General features: G+C 38.1%; 2 protein-coding genes across 2 annotated transcripts in view; one reads left to right on the plus strand and one right to left on the minus strand.

Annotated features, from left to right (window-relative positions):
• COL28A1 (collagen type XXVIII alpha 1 chain) overlaps nucleotides 1–20,050 on the minus strand; it is a 160,136-nt gene that overhangs the window by 112,020 nt on the left and 28,066 nt on the right. Inside the window, 2 exon segments of the mRNA XM_036862947.1 lie at nucleotides 7,173–7,241; nucleotides 8,357–8,425. Coding sequence (XP_036718842.1) covers nucleotides 7,173–7,241; nucleotides 8,357–8,425 — 138 coding nt within the window.
• Nucleotides 1–20,050, plus strand: part of MIOS (meiosis regulator for oocyte development) — a 158,499-nt gene that overhangs the window by 45,230 nt on the left and 93,219 nt on the right. The window lies entirely within an intron of this gene.

The following is a 20,050-nucleotide window of genomic DNA, read 5'->3' on the forward strand; positions in this document are numbered from 1 at the left end:
GTAAAGAGAGAGAGAGAGAAAGAGAGAGAATGGGAGGAGAGGGAAGGGAGGAGACAGCAAGAAAGAAAATGGTCATATTTCAGTTCACATGGGCATAGTCCTGTTCATGGGATTAGTGAGAATCCTTCTAGTAAACTCCATACTGATCAGTAGAATCATAGAGTTGTGAAGAATAATATTCTTATTGTATTAAATACTTGTTCCATTTGATTGTCATAAGATGTTCTATTCTGGTGTTCTCACATGGGAGGAAAATGGAAATTAAGTGATGCTTCAGAATAAGGATGAGGAAATCAATCCTATGAGGAAAGGCTAAAAATCTAGGACTGTGTGGCCTGGAGAAGGATGTGAAGTGATTAATAATTTAATTAGGTATCAGGGGAGCCCTGTGAAGAAATCACTACACAGCTGTTTTAAAGCCCTGAATTCTATTCATATATTGTTTTAATTTCCATCCTGATAAATTTAGATTCAAACTTGAATTCTTTCAGGAACTGGTTGAATCCACTGGAGGTTTATGTGCAAGTAGGAATCGTGATAGAATCATTAAGGAGGAACAGGATTTTCCATCTCGGTGTTTAAAAGTAAGAAGCCCATGTGGCTATTCCTTAAAAAGGCACTCAGATAGGTGAGGACTTCTCACATAAGGCAAGAAAAACAACACAGTCCCAGGCTTTGAAATGGACTGACAGGAAACATACTCATTGAAAAATAATAGCAAAATAGTCACTTAAACCTGGAATTTTAAAAGGTTATAAAGTTTTCCCCTCTTTCTTCTTGGCCAGAGGGCAAAAAAAAAAAAAAGTAGAAAAGGGACTAACAACAAGAATTGTAGAAGCATGAACTGGAGCTTTTCCTCTAATGGACCTAGAAAGATAATTAGGGCTTTCTTGCCAGGGCAGTAAATCTTTGATGGAACAAGGTCTACTGAGTTGCTCAGAGCCCCAAAGCCAGCCCGCAGCAGACACTCTGAGTGATTCTGGGACTCAGTATACAGTAATCCAGGGTAATTTAAGAGATACTTTCTACTCAAGCCTGGTAGCAGAACTAGGATACAGCATTATGCTCGTAAGTGACTGATCACAGCTACAGATTTGTGAGAGAGAAAGCTAACTGTATCCCATATTTAATTTTTTTTGCCTTTCCCTAATACTGTATATTTAAAAGAGTCTTCTTTAGTATTTGTGCATAGCCAATTTAGTAAAGACTTTAACTGAAGGAAAAAGCTAGCATTTAATTCAATTTAAATTGCTATGCTTGTGGGAAAACTAGCTTTTAACCATCCAAGACCTTAATCAAAGCTCTAATATCCATGACAGCTTACTCTAATGTTAGAGCAATTAACGAGGGGGAAAATAAACATAAGCGTGAAAACTAGATTGCAAACTAAACAGACAAGCCCTAGCTAATATCACACACGATACCAAAAATATTAACAAATTATTCTTCTTCCCCACCGATATGACAAATGAAACTAATTCAATTTACATTGAATGCAAAGGAATCTTTTTCCAGTCCATTCCATTTTTTTTCCCCATTCGTTCAACAAATGTTTACCAAAAGCCTGGTAGGTGCGAGTCACTGTGCTAGGGTCTGAAAACAGTAGGCAGCCCTGCTCCCCGTCTCATAAAGTTTACAGTCTTGCATGATAACTAAAAGCAGATTTGGGTGTCATTTGCACTGAGGTTCAAGCCCCCGCTCTGCTACATATTAGCAATGTGATCTTAAGCAAATAGTTCAATCTCTCTAAAGTTCCGCATTGTCATCGGAATGGTGGTAACAATAGTACCTACCTCAACCACACATATTAATATAAAGATTAGCTCAGAGAGATTTAAAGCTCTTACATATTAAGCACTCAATAAATATCTGCTATCACTAACAAAATTATATTTCCCTTGAATCCTGCAATTGCTAAGAATGTCCTTTTATAAAATTTTTACAAACTAGGTAGTCTCAGAGTGAACGGCTTTATGTTAAGCAATATGGAGAGAGGCATGCTGCACAGAGTAAGCACAGACCCTTCCTTCGTCTCTGCATTTCTAGAATACGTTAGCCAAGGTGAAAATGAAAATAATGAAGGCTTTTAGGAGTCATGTGTTCCAAGCTGCTGAGAACAGCGTTAATGCTTGTGAACAGTCACTTAGGAGCATTAAAAAAAAAGAGTGATTCAAGGTTTAATTACTGGAAACTGTCAGAGTAATATTCTACACCATCAGTATATTCTCAAGTTTTCCAGTTAAACAGTCAAGATGAAAGATGACTGCCAACCAGAGAAGAGAAAGAGAAAGTACTTGGGTTAGATGAACTATACTGTTAATTTATTAAGACGGTACCAACAGATTATTTTTTTTTTAAACATCTTTGTTGGAGTATAATTGCTTTACGATGATGTGTTAGTTTCTGCTTTATAACAAAGTGAATCAGTTCTACATATACATATGTTCCCATATCTCTTCCCTCTTGCATCTCCCTCCCTCCCACCCCTCTAGGTGGTCACAAAGCACCGAGCTGATCTCCCTGTGCTATGCGGCTGCTTCCCACTAGCTAGCTATTTTACATTTGGTAGTGTATATATGTCCATGCCACTCTCTCACCCTGTCACATCTTACCCCTCCCCCTCCCCATATCCTCAAGTCCATTCTCTAGTAGGTCTCTGTCTTTATTCCCGTCTTGCCACTAGGTTCTGAAGATTATTTTTTAAAAGACAAAAATGCTCGTAAAAAATAGTGTCCTTTTCAAAGGCCATGAGAACTAATTATAGCTACGACATTCTTATTTGGCTTCTAATGAACACTTCTAATTTAAAAATATCTAGTGGAAGGAACTAATTATCAGCTAACAGAGTCTGATCAGAAATACTTTATATGAGACATTAAAAGATAAAATATGACTGTCCATTATCTGATTATCTTCCTTAATAATCTCAATAGTGTGGGTAATCAATAAAAGGGGTTTCAATATACATTGCAAGCATATGCTACATATAAATATGCTCAATAATAATAAAAATTATCCTTAATATTAAAACAGTGAAATCTACTTTACTTTTAACTTCAAAATAATTATAGTTTTGTTTCAGGGGATATTTTTCACGGATAGTGCTCTGAGTATCCTTGCACAAAAAACAAACAGATCACCCTGAGAGTCTGAATCAATTTATTATTCATGAATCAGTCATCTGTCAGACCAACACAAAACCAGTGGTAATCATATAATTAAAGAAGGTAGCTGACAGTTCAAAGTTAGGTCATGGAGCTGGAATATTAATTCAGTCGATCAGATTTATTTATCACTGTTATATAAAAAGAGTAGTTAGTACTAAACCTGAAACCACTTGAAATGATTCAGGCAAAGAAACAAAGGTTCTTTCAGCAGAACCTTTGTCAGTCCTAAGGTAAGTCTTTATGTTACTTTGAAATAATTAAAAAGCTCTCATTGTTGATTTTTTATTATGACATTTTGGGAGAATATTTTCATGTATTACTTGAGATCCTTCCCATCTTTGTTATGATTTTAGTTCCCAATTAAATCAGAGACTTCACAATGTCACTCTAATTCGTGTAATTGTGATTGGATAGCAAGAAAACAAACAAGAATGTCATGTTCTGGCAATATCATGAAAACTCTCTAGCTACAAACAGAAAGGCAAGTAATACACATTTTTCTTTGAAATGAAGGCCCCAAAAATCAATAAATAAGGGAAATCACAGGGTTCCAAAACAAAAAGAGCGCTGAACGCTAGAGGTAAGCATGTAAGCTGACACTATAACTGTTCTGGGTAAAAAGTGTGGTTGTATGGTAGGACAAAGTCTTGTAGTCTAAGAGGGAGAACCAGGAGCAAAGACTTTGGCTCACTCGATGGAAAACAAGGAGAAAATTAGAACTAAGATCCCCCCCCATAAAGCTAAGACCTTCAAAGTTATATATCTTCAATGAAAGGGCAGGGTAGAAAAAAGCCATCCCATAAACACAGTGTTATGAATGACAAGAATCTTGTCTACCTTCACTTGGGCTCTAAATGGGCCCGAAAACTCCTAACCTGGTCCTGTGCTGTGTATGGGTTTGTTCAAGTGACACCATGTTGGTGGTCTGGGGACACCTTAATCAAGACATTAACATCAAGGATGTGCCTGGAGTACATAAGAGATGCAAATGCACACTTCTCTCAAACATGCTCCACACAGAACACTTGGGATTTCACAATTAAGCCTGGCTGACAATGAGTTCAGATGCGAGAGTACAAAACATACAAGAAAATAATTCTCAGTGAGTAAAAGTGAGCCAATATAATGTAAACTTCCCCAAGGTTGCCAAATAATAGGATAAAATAATAGAGACCAAAAAAGGAAGTATACTTTAATGGTCTTAAGAAAAGAATAGAAATATAAGAAGCAAAGAGGACAGTATAGCAAAAACATATTAGTAAAAAAAAAAAAAGGCAGATTTTTAAAATTAGCTTTAAGAATTTTTTAAAATACTCATTAGGTTAAAATACAAGGTATGATTTAAGGACATTTTATAACCAGACAAAGATAAATTTGTGAATTATGAGTTAGATTTGAGGAAATCACCTTAAAATGCAACTAAATGTCTAACAGAATTTCTAAATAAATAGAGAATGGAAAAAGAAAATATCTGAAGAGATAACAACTAAGAACTTTCAAAATTGTTGAATTCTCAGATTCATGAAACCCATGAATTTGAAGCACACAAATATATCCATATTTATATGCATCATAGTAGATCTATGGAGACATTCAGTAAGTCCTTCAATGGTGGACAGTAATGGCAAATCCTTACTTGATTAATTGCCTGACCCCCCTCCCCACCAATTATGGCCATCATCATGACCCTCTCCATTATGAAAGAGTTCCAGCTAGTCAACATATTGATACTACCAGTGTGACTGGCCATTTCCAGAGAAAGATGACATCAGGCTTGCATGTACCTTTTGCAGGTTGGTCACTCAGCAGTGGCAGTATCCATATTAGGTTTGTTAAAAAGAAGTTTATGTTGATCCTGTGTATAACCTCCATCCCAGCCACTCATTAAAACTGAGTGGGTGGTAGTAGAGCTGTGCAAATAGATTGATTGACATCCTGTCTACTTGTTTAGAGCCTTCTTTAAAATGGATGTGGTTTGGTGAGCATTCACCTAGGACACAAATATCTTCATACTCTGTGTTCATGAAGAGGACAGGAGTCTATTTCCAGCTAGGCCAGCAAAACATGCTCAGTTTTGTTCTTCCTTTGTCTGTTCATATGGGGCTATAGGTGTGGCTTGTGGGAAAAGTAGCAATGGAGTAGATGCCATGGGAGTCTAAGCCAATTACTCATGAAACTATTTGTATCTTCAAGAATAATGATGAACTTCTACGACACATAGCCTAGATGGCTTGTATAACACCCAGTTCATGGTGAATAATTCAACATGGACTTCCCTGGTGGCGCAGTGGTTAAGAATCCACCTGTCAATGCAGGGGAAACGGGTTCGATCCTTGGTCCCAGAAAATTCCACATGCCGCGGAGCAACTAAGCCCGTGCACCACAACTACTGAAGCCTGGGAGCTCTAGGGCCCGTGTGCCACAACTACTGAGCCCGCATGCTGCAACTACTGAAGCCCAAGTGCCTAGAGCCCATGCTCCGCAACAAGAGAAGCCACTGCAATGAGAAGCCCATGCACCACAACGAAGAGTAGCCCCCGCTCGCCACAACTACAGAAAGCCAGCGTGCAGCAACAAAGACCTAACGTAGCCAAAAAAAGAAAAAATTCAACATGTATGGTCATGTATTGTCCCATGATTAGCCATGCAGTCTCTCCTAGGATCCAGCAGCAAGGCAGAGCTCTTTATTAAGTTTATTAAGTTAAAAGTAGGCATGTGGAAGAAAAAGAAGAGATCTTATGCTTGCTTCAAAAATCTCAGGTTCTTTTGGACAGTTCATAAAGACTTTACAGTGAAACTTGAAGCTCACTTTTATTCCCACTTATTCAGAACATTGTGAAAAGATTTTTTCATTTCTGTCTAAAACTTCCCAAATTCTCTGCTGTACTCCTTCTATACATGGCAACCTATCTGGGCCTGTATATTTCTAGCTGATGTCGTTTCGGTTTTCTAGGTTTCCAGCCTCTCCAGTGTAGAACCAGCAGTGTCTGCAGGGAGCTCATATTCTTCTTTCTCAGTAGTTTAGTTTTAAGAGACCTATCTAGTTAGTGGAAACATAGTAGATAATTAGACCAGTGATTTTTCCTTTATATGATGTTCTCTTTTTTGAATTAGTGTATCGAGACATTGGTGAAAAGACTGGCCCTCAGTATGGTACCATTTCATTCTCAGAGTACAGCAAGGAAGCACATGTTTCTGTTAATATTATATGTGAGGAACTATGCAATGCAAAGCCCAATTGGATGACCAACTATTCACAATCAGTTGTTTTTATTTGTACCCCAGCAAGTCAGCTACTGTTCTTTCCTGGGAGAATAATGATTACTTGAAAAGTTAAAAAGCTTCTTATTCCAGAATAGTCATGTTTTATTCATTTCCTCTCCAGCTCTCTTTTGACAGAATTTTTTTTCTTTTCCAACAATAGTAAATATCAAAGCTACATAAGGTAGAAGCTGCAAATAACACAGGTATTACCTGTCTACCATGATCAATTCTAGCTTTAGAGTATACTCACGGGTTAGGTAATGAGCAAGGTCCTTATTCTCAGTGATTTTCTCATGGTTACAGGAAAGTCAGTTACAAAGTATAGACATTAGGTATGAATCTATATCTCCTATCTGCTAGGAAATTTTGACATATGAGAACTCCTTCCTTCTAGGACAAGCTGATTAATCTCACAAAAGATTACAGTAAGAGAGAGCCTGTTGTACATATCCTATAAATATAAATAGATAGATAGATAGATAGATAGATAGATAGATAGATAGATAGATAGATAGATAGATAGCTAGCTTTCCCTATTTCAAGTGTTAGATAGATAGATAGATATCCCTATTTCAAGTGTTATAAAAAAAATAACACTTGGATCTGGTCTTTATATATTTATCGTCTTTTGCTGTTTAAAAAGATAAAGATGGCTTAGTTTAAACATTTATTCTAACCCAAAAGAGCACATAAGAACTATATTTGTCCTTTTAATTCCACCTAGAATTTCTTGCTACTCACTGTCTGGCCCGGCTCACCGACACCAATCGGTCCTGGAGGCCCAGCTCTTCCTTCCTTGCCTCTTTCCTCCTAAGAGGAAGAAATAATTGAATGAAAGTTTGATTTTTTAAATGAAGAATACACATAGCACAAAATACTCTGGAGATTTCAACAAAGATAAATAGCAAAATTGTCAAACTTTTCAAACTCTTAAAGATTAAAAAAAAATCTAGAGGAGGAAAAATGCCTTGAATTTAAGTGAACAAATTACTCCCAAACGTTCCTCATTCCTTCTTGTCTAAATGCAATTTCAGCTTTCAGAAACGATTACGTAGCAATTGACAGGTCAGACTGTGTACGACTCCTTTTGGTTATTGAAATGACCAAGTTAACAATGCCTGTGCTGTTCTCTGCCCCCTCGCCACCATCCGGGGATGTGTCCCCCGCCCCCCTGCCCTGTTCCATTTCACCTCGCCTTTCAGTTCTGTTTCACATTTCTTCTCCTTCAGAACCCTTCTCCAGTAACTCTGCCAGTATAACTCCACCTTCCCTGGAATCTCAATGTGCTTATTGTCTAAATGCATTCCATGGTGACACCTGATTACATTCAAAGTGCACTGTTTTGTACTGCTCTCTGTTTTAGCCCTGCGTCGAAGTCTTATTTTCCCAATGACATAGAAAAGCCATTTAAAATAAGCACTTCTGCTCTAGTACATCCTGCATGATGTAGAGCACCCAAGGTTGTTGGGTGTTCGAGTCTGTTCTAGTTCCCTACAAACCTCTCCATCAACATTTACTTATTCAGTGTCATGGTTCTTCTGGTTTCTGCCCCTCTGTGCTTATTTGATGTGAGCAGGTGATAGTTGACATGTTAAGGTGTTTCACTTCCCAGTAACATTTTTGCATGCCAACATTTAAAAACCATGAAAACTCAACAGAACTAGATGTATGTTGGCAAGAGGGTGGGTATTTGGAGACAAGCAAAGTTTTCATTCCAACCAAATCAAAAAATACATAAAGTATTCTTGTGGTAACTGCCCCTGACCAGGGTATTGCAGTGTCCAAGCGTCTAGCCTGTAAGTAACTCATACAGACAGCCTCCTTGCATCCATGAGAGTAACACTGAGCAGAGTTCAAATCACAGCTCCCCCAGCCCTACAATAAATTCAGTAGTCATCAATGGGCTGAGAGACCAGTATCTTTACCTTAATACCTTGCTGTCCAATACCAGGGGCTCCTGGAAGACCATAAGGACCAGGAGGACCAGGTTCACCCTAGAGGAAGAAACAGTGATGTGTTAGGTCAACTCCATAGTATTTGTTGAGCAGCTCTTAGACGTATAGTGATGCGATAGGGGCTTTGAGGGCATCAACAAAACCTAGCACACAGTCTCCACCCTCAAGTGTTTACCATCCAGTTGGACAGACAACACAGACCCAAGATGGACTTAGCCATGACCCAGTAACTAAGGTTCATGAAAATGTCTCCATTTTAATTTTTGAAATCAGAATAAAAAATAAACATAATAATAGCATATATAGTAATGAATACAGTCTGGACTACATTTTTCTTTATACCAACTCAGTTGTAAAATATAATTTTAAACATTTTTATGGAGGAAAGTACCTAGAAAGGCAAAAGTTTTTAGGATCCATGAAAGTCGTAACGTGGCCCTCACTCATTTGTTCAATACATCTTTATTAAGTGCTTCTGGCAGACACATTTGTTTTCTACCCAATGATCATCCTCTCCCTTCTTTCCTCCCTGCTGTTAGAACTCTGACCTGTTCAGGTCAGTGAGCAACTATTCTTCACCCTCAGATGTGTAGGATGAATGATAATCCATCTAAAACAAGGGTAGAATATTTCCCTTTGCCACTGATTAAGCTAGGTTAATCCTTTGACTCAGTTCTGATAAATGAGATGTGGGGACCTTACTGGATGCAAAGAGAAACTTTTGCCTCTGCTTCTTTGTTCCTACTTGGAGATGTGATAGCTATCTTGTAACCACAAGGCAACAGTCTCTCAGATGAATGCCAACAGCTAAAGAGGATGATGCAGAAAAAATTTAAAAGAGCCTGGCTCCTAGACAACCTCACTGAGCTCCTGATCCAGTCCTACAGTACCTACCTTCAAACATTCTGTTTACTCAACAAAAAGCGTTCTTGTGATTTAAGCCACTATTAGTCGAGATGTTTGTTACTAGCAACAAGAAGCATTTTCAGTTAATATAGTGTGTGATGTGGCAGGCCCATCATAGAATTCAGGCATTATAGAACTGAGACCATGGCACTCAAACTCCTGCATTTCACAGGTGAGGAACCTGAGTCCCAGAGGGGTTACCAGGCCTGCACAAACTCACACCTCAGTATCACCCACAGGGATATGGGTCTTTAGGTCTCTCAAGCTTCTGGTCCTTTGGCATGTTGATAGAGGAAAGGAGAGTGGCTATTGATTACCATTTCTTTTTTTATAATGCTAATTTTTTCTGTTTATCAAAATACTGTATCTTCACTGTAGAAAATTTACCATATATTGAAAAGCATAGAAAGAAAATTTTACATTATCTATCTATAACAACTATTAATTTTTGGTGTGTTTCCTTCAGTTTTTTTTATTGTTATTTTTTTAGAATTCTATTGAAGTATAGTTGATTGACAATGTTGTGTTAATTTCTGCTGTACCGCAAAGTGACTCAGTTACACATATATATATTCTTTTTCATTATGGCTTATCACAGGATAATATATAGTGAATATAGTTCCATGTGCTATACAGTAGGACTTTCTTGTTTATCCATTCTGTATTTAATAGTTTATAATAGTTTGCATCCGCTAATTCCAAACTCCCAATCCATCCCTCTGCCACCCCCGTCCCCCTTGGCAACCACAGGTCTGTTCTGTATGTCTGTGAGTCTGTATCTGTTTCATAGATATGTTCATTTGTGTCATGTTTTAGATTCCACATATAAGTGGTATCATATGGTATTTGTCTTTCTCTTTACATACATGCATGTACCTCTAATTTATGTTAAGAAAGATTTCAACATATGCTTGTGTTGGAGTTAATGAATACTTGCTATTTAAAATTTCACTAAACTTACAGATTTTTCTCTTCTCTTCATCCTTTTATAAACCAACAGTAAAATGGGACAGGAAGTGGAGACAAACCTTCTCCCAGGTTGAGGGGAACACAGGAATTTTCACTAAGCTAAAGCCTCAATTCTCCCCAGAGGCTTGATTTTGGAGGGGACTCTTAGTAACTAGAGCAATGTTCCATTGATATGGTAGAGGCATTACTTGAAAGAAGTCTGTTGACTTTAGCCAAATGCAAAGGGGAACAGAAGAGAAAGGAGAAGGGCCATAGTTAAATCGGCTCCCCAAAAGATATGTCGAGGCTCAAGATGAATCAAACAAAGAAAACCTGCCTCAAAATCAGTTGATTGTAAGAGTTCATGATGCTTTGGCGTTTCAATGGATTGAATTGAAAAGTACCTTCTGTTTATCCTTTTGAGTACAAGTCAATCTGGCAGATAAATCAACCTGAATGTTTCCCTTTAAAATTCAATGTTCTCGTTTTCTTTTAATATAGGTTAAACTTTCTGGAGCAGCCAAGTAATTGCCATTCTTATCTTTTACATGTTCTTGGCCATGGAATTTCTCTCTGTATAATATCAGACAAATATTCTCTCTTTGGGGAGAATATAAAATTTCTCCCCAGATTTGAAGTTGTTTTCTTAATCTCAAGTTTAAGTGCCAGAGAATATTCAGTTTCCTAAAGATTCCAAATTTTAACTTCAAAGAATCTTTCCTTATAACTTCTTGCGCTCTCCATTCAAGCTGGAATCTCCTTGTCCGTTACACAGCATAAGGGTGAATGTTTCCACCACTTAGCAAAGGAACACCAAGTACTTGCTATGTGGATGGTAATAGATACAGAGAAGTTTAAAACAAAGGCCCTAAACTCAAAGGGCTAGTTTGAGAGGTAAAACACACCATTAAAATAATGATAATGATAACAATAATAATAATGGTATAAGGCTCTAAGTTCCCTATTCTCTTCATTCCCTGCCCTTTGGGATGTAGTTTGGTTCTGTAATGGATCAGAAGGCTTTTCAATATATTATGTATTTGGAGGAGAATTTGAGTGTTTTATAGTGGAAGCTCTGCCCTACTGTGTACTTGTCCCTATGTTTGATCTAAAACAAACAAGAGCACAGGTTGGTGAGAAAGTTTCCCAACTCTGGACAAGGCACTGGTTCTGCTGTTAACTTGAAATGAGGGAGCCAGGAGAGCCAAGAGGATAAGGAACTATATTACCCTTGAGTGCATGAGCTCCCTTTAGCCTTGGTCCCCTACCAACAGCAACTGAGAGACTTCTTAATATTGCTTTTCCAGGGGAATTACAAGGATCTGAGGTTATAGAGGGGCCACTTTCCCTTACCTGAAAACAGCCCCATAGCAACATATCTTCACACTTTACCTGCTTAAGTTTATTTCCCGAGAGGCTTGCATCTCAACCTAGGACCTGCAGAACAGTATTGGTCCACAATTAATGTCTATCCCTGTCACACTTCCCCTTTCCCTTTCCTACAAAGATTCCTGAGATGGTAAAGAAAGTGGTTCTGATTATAAAATACCATAGCTGGATAAGACAGAACAGGAAGAAAAGAGGCAGCACTCTACTCCAAATGATTTTTCTGGAACTCACCAAGGGAACATAGCCTTGAAAGACTCCAGGCTTGATTCCTTTTTTGCTATTATTCCTGCCCTAATCCTCACCAACAAACACACCCACAGATTGAATACCCTCAGTACTACTTATTATTTCTCTACTCCACTTTCTTTAAACATCAGGGGGATACACAAAGAGGACTGGGTTAAAGTCGATAGCCCCAGAGAAGTCTGTGTCTCATGACCTTTGGATGAGTGTGAATGAAAGTGAACATGAGTGTAAGCATTTGAGGGGCATCGAGGAGGTTAGGTAAACCACTTTGATCCTTCTCAGAAATTAAAGATGCCTATGCTATGGACCTCAAGATGGAAGAAAGCCAATGTTTAATAAAACCTACTGTTTTCAAGCACTGCCCTGACACGTCATATAGATTATCGCATTTAATCTTCTAACAATCTTAGGAAATTGGTGTTTTTTCCTATTTTATGATGTAAGAATATAATCTCCATTTTTAAATTCATTTTTCAGTATACATGGTATCACAGGGAAAAAAACCATGGCTTTTTGATTCAGTCAGTGTAGTTGAATTCTGGTTCTATAATTTACTAACAGTTTGAGCTTTTGCAAGATCCCCATATGCAAAATGAGGATCATTATATCTACCTTGCAGCATTGTTGAGAGGATTTGAAATATTGCCTTAAAACATCTAAGTCAGAACCAGTCACATAGTAGCTGTATAATATGTGTAGAGCAATTGTTATTCACCAGACTTTCATTGAGCACCAACCTGGTACCCAGTACCCCCTAACATAATTATAGACATAAATCAGGTTGCACCTGCACTTTGCACACACTTACAATCTGGCTGGAGAGGCAAACGAATATAAAACAAAATACAAACATGTGAATTAGCTATAAAAAAGGTATTAACAGAGCATGTAAGACTCTGAGGCAGAAATGTTTAATTCTACCTTAAGGAATTAGGAAAGTTTTATATAGTAGTAGAGATATTTGCTCTGAACAAAAAGGTATGAATCATATTTAATCTAGTAGGAAAGAAGGGGGACGAAAGTTCTGGAAAAGGAGAGAGTATGAGGCATAAAATGATGTGAAATGTTCTGGGGACAGTAAGCAGCTCTGTGGGGCAAGCAGACAGGAATGAGGTGACAGCAGGATCAGTGTCTGGGGCTGCACTGTCCACTGGAAATATACAGTGAGCCACATTTGTCATTTTAGATTTTCTAGTAGCCACACTAAGGAAGTAATAACAGATTTTACTTAACCCAATGTACCCCAAATATTATCATTTCAACACATAAGCAATATAAAACTCTTATTAATGATTTTATTTTTCATTATTTTTAATGTTATGCCTTTGAAATCCTACATGTATTTAACACTTATAGCACATTTCAATTCCAACTAGCCACATGTCAAGTGCTCAGTAGCCACGTATGGCTACTCTGTTGGACAGTGCAGCTTTAGAGTGATTAAAGAGGCTGGAGGCTCGGGTCAGAACCATGGAGAGTACCAACATTTAAGTTGGGTGGGAGTGAAAGAACACAGAGATGTCTTGTGGGGATTTGGGGAAGACAGTGGCCCAGAAAAAAAAAGGCGGCAGGGAGAGCTGACAAAGGCAGTATAAAAGAAGTCAGGAAAAAGAGAATTTCAAAAGTAACTCATCCTTTCCAAAGACAAAGTCATATTCTTTCACTCACAGACCTGATCATCTTCCAGCATTCTCTATTTCAGGGAAGGGCATCAAGATCCCTCCACATGTCAAGCCAGAACTTAGGAGTCATTCTTAACGTATCGCACTCCCTTATCCGTCATATGCAATGCATCACCAACACCTAACAATATGCTCCTAAATCTCAAATCCATCCACCTCTGTGTCCTCTACCATGCCTCTACAGCCTACCCCAAATCAATATCATCTCTTGCTCAGACTACAGCAAAGTCCTTAATACTCTACATGCATCCGTTCTAGCACATTCTAATTTATTCCCCCACCCGTCCATTGCTGCCAGAGCAATCTTCTAATTTTAATCTGAGTAAAACCCTTCAAGTCCTTTCCCTTTGCTCTTAGGGTAAAGACAGAGCTCCTTCCAAGGCTCGTGAGCCCCTGCATGGTGTGGTCCTGTGGCCTTTTCAAAACTATTTGTTATTAGTTGCCTCTTCTCTAGCCACCCTAGCACCATTGGCCTTTGTTCAGTTCCTTGTACTTGCCATGTTCCCTCCTGCCACAGGGTCTTTGCATGTGCTGTTGTCTCTATCTGGGATGTGGCTACCTCTCTCTTTTCCTAGTTAATCCTTATTCATCCCTCAGATCTTATTTTAAACAACATGGCTTCAGGGAAGGCCTCTCTGGTCAGGTAAAATCCCTATTCTAGAGGCACTGATAACATCATTTTCCTCTTTTTCTGAGCATTCATTACAGTTGCAACTTTGCATTTCTGCACGTGTTAATATGTCTGCCCATAGACTGTGGGAGGATGTCATGTGATTTTGCTCAGCTCTCCATTCTCAATGTTTAGCTAATTGATATTATCTACTCAACCATCCAGGCCTCAAACATTTACTGAACAGTGACTAAAGAGCAGATATTGTGCCAGCTGCTAGAGGTGAACAAAACAGGAGACCTGGTCTAGGCGGGGGAAACTGGGGGTTTGGAATTGCTCCTCTGGCATTCCCACTGGTTTACATACGTTTTTAACTAAGAGCGACTGTGCATACATTACATAGTGATACGAAGTACTTATTGCACAGTTTTTGCTACAAACTTACCCAGATACAATTAATCATTTTGGTTTTTCAGTTGAAGGCCAATACATGGTCTAAGGTTACCCTGTATGGAAAGTTCAGCTAGAGAAACCCAACACTTCTTATTCCTGGCACTGGCTCTAACCAAAGTCAACATCTTTTCTTTCCCTAAAATAATAAACAATGAATGGTTGTCCAAGACTCTGAATTTTTTGAGGACAGAACTTTACCTTTTCTTGAATAATACAATTATAAATAATTTAGTCATACTTTGGGCTCTTAACATTAGATAGATGTTTTAGCAACTTCTTTTTATCGTTTCCCAGATATGTATAGCACCAACTGTAATACTTTAAGTCTTGTGACAAATATTCTCATACTTTCCCAGTGGAAGAAAATGATGAATGAGCATTTTGCAGGTGCAAAATGGTTCAAGTATGGACAAAATACATTCTTAGCTGAAACTCAATGAAGTGATTACTGTATACAAAGGCTTGGGAGAAAAGTCAAGAAAAGCCCTTTTTTTTTGGAAAGAAGGAAAAGCAGGGGGTGGTGGAGGCATGAAACTAACATTTATCAAATTCTTGTTAAATCAAGCTCTATTTTTAGTTCCTAATTTCTCTTATTTCAGAGGAGTGTTATGTAATAAGAGGCATATTTTAGAAAACATATCAGGCTAGCTTTGTTCTACATTAATGAAAAGAGGGTTGTCAAAATACTTAACTGCTTAATTGTTGCCAATACATATGGCACTTACTATGTAACAGGTGCTATTCTAAGTGCTTTTCATGTATTAACTCATGTAATCCTCAGAACAACTCTGTTTTTAACCCATTACATTAATAAGAAAACTGAGGTATGGGGAGGAAAAGTGAGTTTCCCAAATCACAGAACTAATACAGTATAGGGCTGGGTTTGAACCCCAGCAGTCTGGCTTTAGAGCCAGTGCTCTAACCACCATGCAAAACTGCCTCTTGGGACTTTTCCGTTCTTAAAGTATTTCAAAAATCATTTGATTGCAGACTAAATTTGTATCTTTGTTACAGGATGAAAAACACAAAAATCAGATAGTTACAATCTACCCATAGTTGAAGAATCATCATATGAAGACAAAGAATCTCTAAAATAAAAATAAGCCACATGAAAGTATATACTATTACAAGCCAACTTACATGCCCTCTCAGGCACATAAAGTCTACCTGGATCAATGTTGTCACTGAATTAGTGGTAAAGTTAACATAAATAATAATTGGCAATACTATAATCACACAATGTAACTCTACATATAAAGCAGTTATTAAGCAACTGCACTGTTGGAACCATCATTATTTAAAATCTCCAATTGCAGTCTCTTTTAATAACATCTACTTGGGTAAGAGAAAAGATCACTGTTCACGTACTCTACCTACTTACGCTTTTCAAAGAAGAAAAAACTCCATAATAACAAAGAATTGGTGGAGAATGTGATGAAAATTGTAGTGTTGTACCAGATTTTAGTAACTCAACTCCTTTTCTTGATTGCTATTAGGTTAAAGCAAATGAAATTGACAATATACAGCTAGGTTTGACTTACAAAAGGATGATTCATATGTTTCAGTCTAATAGGAAAGTCATACTTCATTATATATAATAAAACCTAAGGAATTGTGTGTCATTTTCCCTAAAAGGAAGGACTGTTCCACAGCCCATCAGGCGAGCTTTTAAGAATCTAGGCTCTGGTGGACACTCTTAGGACTCCTCTAGCACAAAATGAGTGGCTGGAAACTATTCAGGGTGAACCCTCTCCGTAAATCCGAGAAGAAGGACACCAATTTACGAGAGAAGAGAGGTTCATAACAGCGTGATATGTTTCCTAAAAACCTACTCTTGGAGACTGGGGGCAGAGGAAAGTGAGGAGAGTTATCGTTGAAAGAGTACAAAGTTTACGTTAGAATGATGGAAAAGTTTTGAGCACAGATAGTGATGACGGATACACAATATTGTGAGTGTATTTAATACCACTGAATTGTATGCTTACAAATGCTTAAAATGATAAATATTATGTATAGTTTACCACAATTTAAAAAAAAACTTCCTCTTGGAATAAACTTAATTTTCCCTGCTGCACTGTTGCTGCTGCAACTTACTTGAATTAATTAAGAGCACTGATACAAGTATTAAAAAAAAAATTCTGACAACGCCCTGAAGACATTGCAGTAACTCATTGTGTTCCACATTAGGGCCCCACTTGACCGGGCCTGTGGGTTAGACTCAGCACCTTTGTGGGAAATGTTGGCAGCATTTTGGGTGCCTTGATCCATCGGAGTTTTCGTCTTGGCAGGCTCTGCACACGCATGCGCACATACACGCGCACACAGGGTGTACCCCATCTGCTGAGGACCATATGTGTCAGAGATTTGGGGAGGAAAATCATCTGTCTTGAAGCCAATGGCTGACACGCCACATGTTCTGGCAGCCACTTCAAGTTGTCACTATTAGTTGTCTCACGTCAAATGAGTTAATAAGCTCATTTAGAATCCTGGTGGGCAGATAGGCATGTAGGTCAAAGCCCTTTCCACAACAAGAATCGCTGGATTACTAATGATTCTTTCCCTTTGATTAGGCCCAGGACAGAAATAGCATTTAGAATTTGACATCCCCGAAGAAAAACAGCCACATAGTTTGGCAGCTTGGCTCTGATTCTGCATTAGACAGATATTTGTTATTAAAATTGTAAAGGGAGTCTTCTCTTCGCACTGCTCTACACTGAGCAGTCGCAACCTTGTTCAAAGGTGTTAGCCTGCCAGGAGAACCAGAAGGCCCATTATTGGTTTTGGACAACTGGAAAAGCTGGCGTGCTTGAATACCCTGGACTTAAAAATACTTTTCATGAAGCCAAAAATATAGTCATTCTGTATTGAGAGCTGTGAACTTAAAAAAGTTTTCTGTTTCATTATTCTGTACTAGGGATTGTTGATGTCTACATGTTTCACCTGATTTCCTTCCCATCAAGTTATAAGGAATTATATCCTATTAGAAATCATGATTTTTTTTTAGTGGTTGAAAGCAACATCATGATGTTAGGGGATTTTTAGGCTTTTGAGTTGTGTGAGAGCTGAAATAAAACTACACAACATTCTAGTTTGAGGAGAAAGTTTCAGCTTCTTCGTAGTTCATATCTGTGGTATTTGAACTCTTTCCAAACCACAGTTGAAATATTATTTATGTTCAGTAGGTTGACCTACTAAAGCTGCTAAGCTAACTTTAAGTCAAATCAAGCATCAATATTCAAATAATGGCAAAACTAAAGAATGAATTTTTAAAACTACTAAATCTTCATTAATGATATATCTGTTCTAGTGAAAATAGTGACAGTATAGAAAACATAAGACTCTAACTTGTATATCTGAAACTGTAACAAAAAAAAAAAAAAAAAAAAAATTAAGTTCCAAGCCTCCATGCCTCTCTTAGAAGAAAGTGGAATTATAAATAACGCATTAAGTTATTAAATGCACAATATTAAATGCACAAGAAGCTTCTGATGGATTACATCTACACTCTCCTGTTTCTATTTATTATCCAAATATCTTGGAAGAATGGTCAAAATTCCTGGCTCTCGCACCCTTCTCTCTAATTCCTTCTGCAATCCATTGTCACCTCCCCAGTCTCTCAAAGGTTTCCAAAACCTGCAAAATTGACAATCTAAGTGACTGCATAGGTCCTGCCTATTTGACCTGTCTGCAGTATGATACTGTTGACAGCTCGCTCCATTTAAGACTATTTCCTCATTCATTCATTCAGTCAACAAATATTTATTTGTTGCTTATCTTAAACATGTGTGAGTGTAGATATAATAATTTTTTTTTCTCTCTCAGATATGATAGCACTACTCCTGACCCATTGTCACTAGATTTTCTGCTTTGGATTTTTCAAAAACAGTGATGGACGTGTACATATCTATCTAACTCTCCTGCCAGTGGTTCATATTTGAAAGAAGACTGGCAATGTTTAAAGGTATAATGCACGGAAACTAAAAGGAAACTTGATTAGTATTCTTACAGCTACCAAAATACATATGCATTCCTAATAGCTATGTCAAAGGTTGACAGCCATCCCTGCTTTAAAAACTAACCTCTTTTCATAGAGCATTTTGAAGAAAACAGGATGATGTGTAGGGATGTTTACTAGGTTTACAATTTTAATTTCAGGATCTGTACATTTAGCTCTCATTTACTTAATTTCTTTATAAGAACACCAACTACTAAAAAAAATTATCTACCATGCTTGGGAACCTCAAAAAATGGGATGAAAGTGTGACAGAGCTAGGTAAGGAGGAGTGGGGTGTCCAAGGATCATGTGCAGTGCAGAGCTTTGGACTGGACTAAGTGCTTCATTTGCCCTCATTTACTTCCTTTAAAACGTACGTTTCACTACTCACTAATACTAGGTCTGTTGTTTATTTTGGATGTGGGCTGGATGTTTGATTCACTGGAGATTATTTACCCTGACCATATCCATTTATTAAACTGGACCAGACTGGTGCTATTTCTCTATGAGTTTTCTTAACATCTCAGAAGCTAAATTGAACAAAAAGTAAGAGGACTTTGAGTTTCTTATACTTGAGCGTAGCACAAGAAGAAAACACTTAGGGGGGAAAAGCCCTGCAGAAAATGTATGAACGTCCTAGAGTAGAACAATGGAAGAAGTTAGAAGAAGGGAGGCAATACGGCTATTAAGATAAATTACTATATAACATAAATATCACAGTATTTTTAAATTGTTTGAGGATTAACATGTGCTGCTTTGCCTTGGAGAAATACGTCAGGGATAATTCCTAATGCCCTTTTGGCCCTAGCACCGAAGCTCTCATGCTAGGATGCTTCAACGTGTCACAAGCTGTTTCCTGCTCAGGCCACAGTGAGCAGTCCCTCCTCCCAGAGCACAAAGAGGGTCTGGGAAAGAGTAGATTTGGATGAGATTTGAGAAGAAAACACCCTTCAGAAATAACCTCAGAAGGACATCAAGAAATGGCAAAAATTACCTAATGTGGGCCTGGCACATCCAGCATTCTACTGTGTTTATTTGTTCAAAACTAATTTTGGCTACTTGTTCTCTGTGATTTGAAAGACCTGCCAGTCTTGAGCCATTCTTTCTCATCATTGGAGGGCTCATTCTATGGCCAGATGGGATTGCCACCTGAACCACCACACCAGCCCTTGGAAGGTGGCGTAGGGTTCTTAGGCCCTCACAGAGAAGGAGCGCCGTGCTCTCTCGTTAGGGACATTGCCAGTTTGGTCCTAGGGATATGGCTTCTCAGATACTGGCGTGATGATAGTTCTAATGGATTTTAGAGACCGATGGGATGTTCTTCTTATGAGTACCACTCTTGACCCTCATGTATGGGAGAGGCTGAGGTGGCTTCATTCTCAAAGGCTTCATTCTGAGAAACATCTATGTTTTGTTTCTAAGGCAACAAGGTCATT

The sequence above is a fragment of the Balaenoptera musculus genome, chromosome 9 (genome assembly GCF_009873245.2).
Source record: "Balaenoptera musculus isolate JJ_BM4_2016_0621 chromosome 9, mBalMus1.pri.v3, whole genome shotgun sequence".
Taxonomy (NCBI): Eukaryota; Metazoa; Chordata; class Mammalia; order Artiodactyla; family Balaenopteridae; genus Balaenoptera; species Balaenoptera musculus.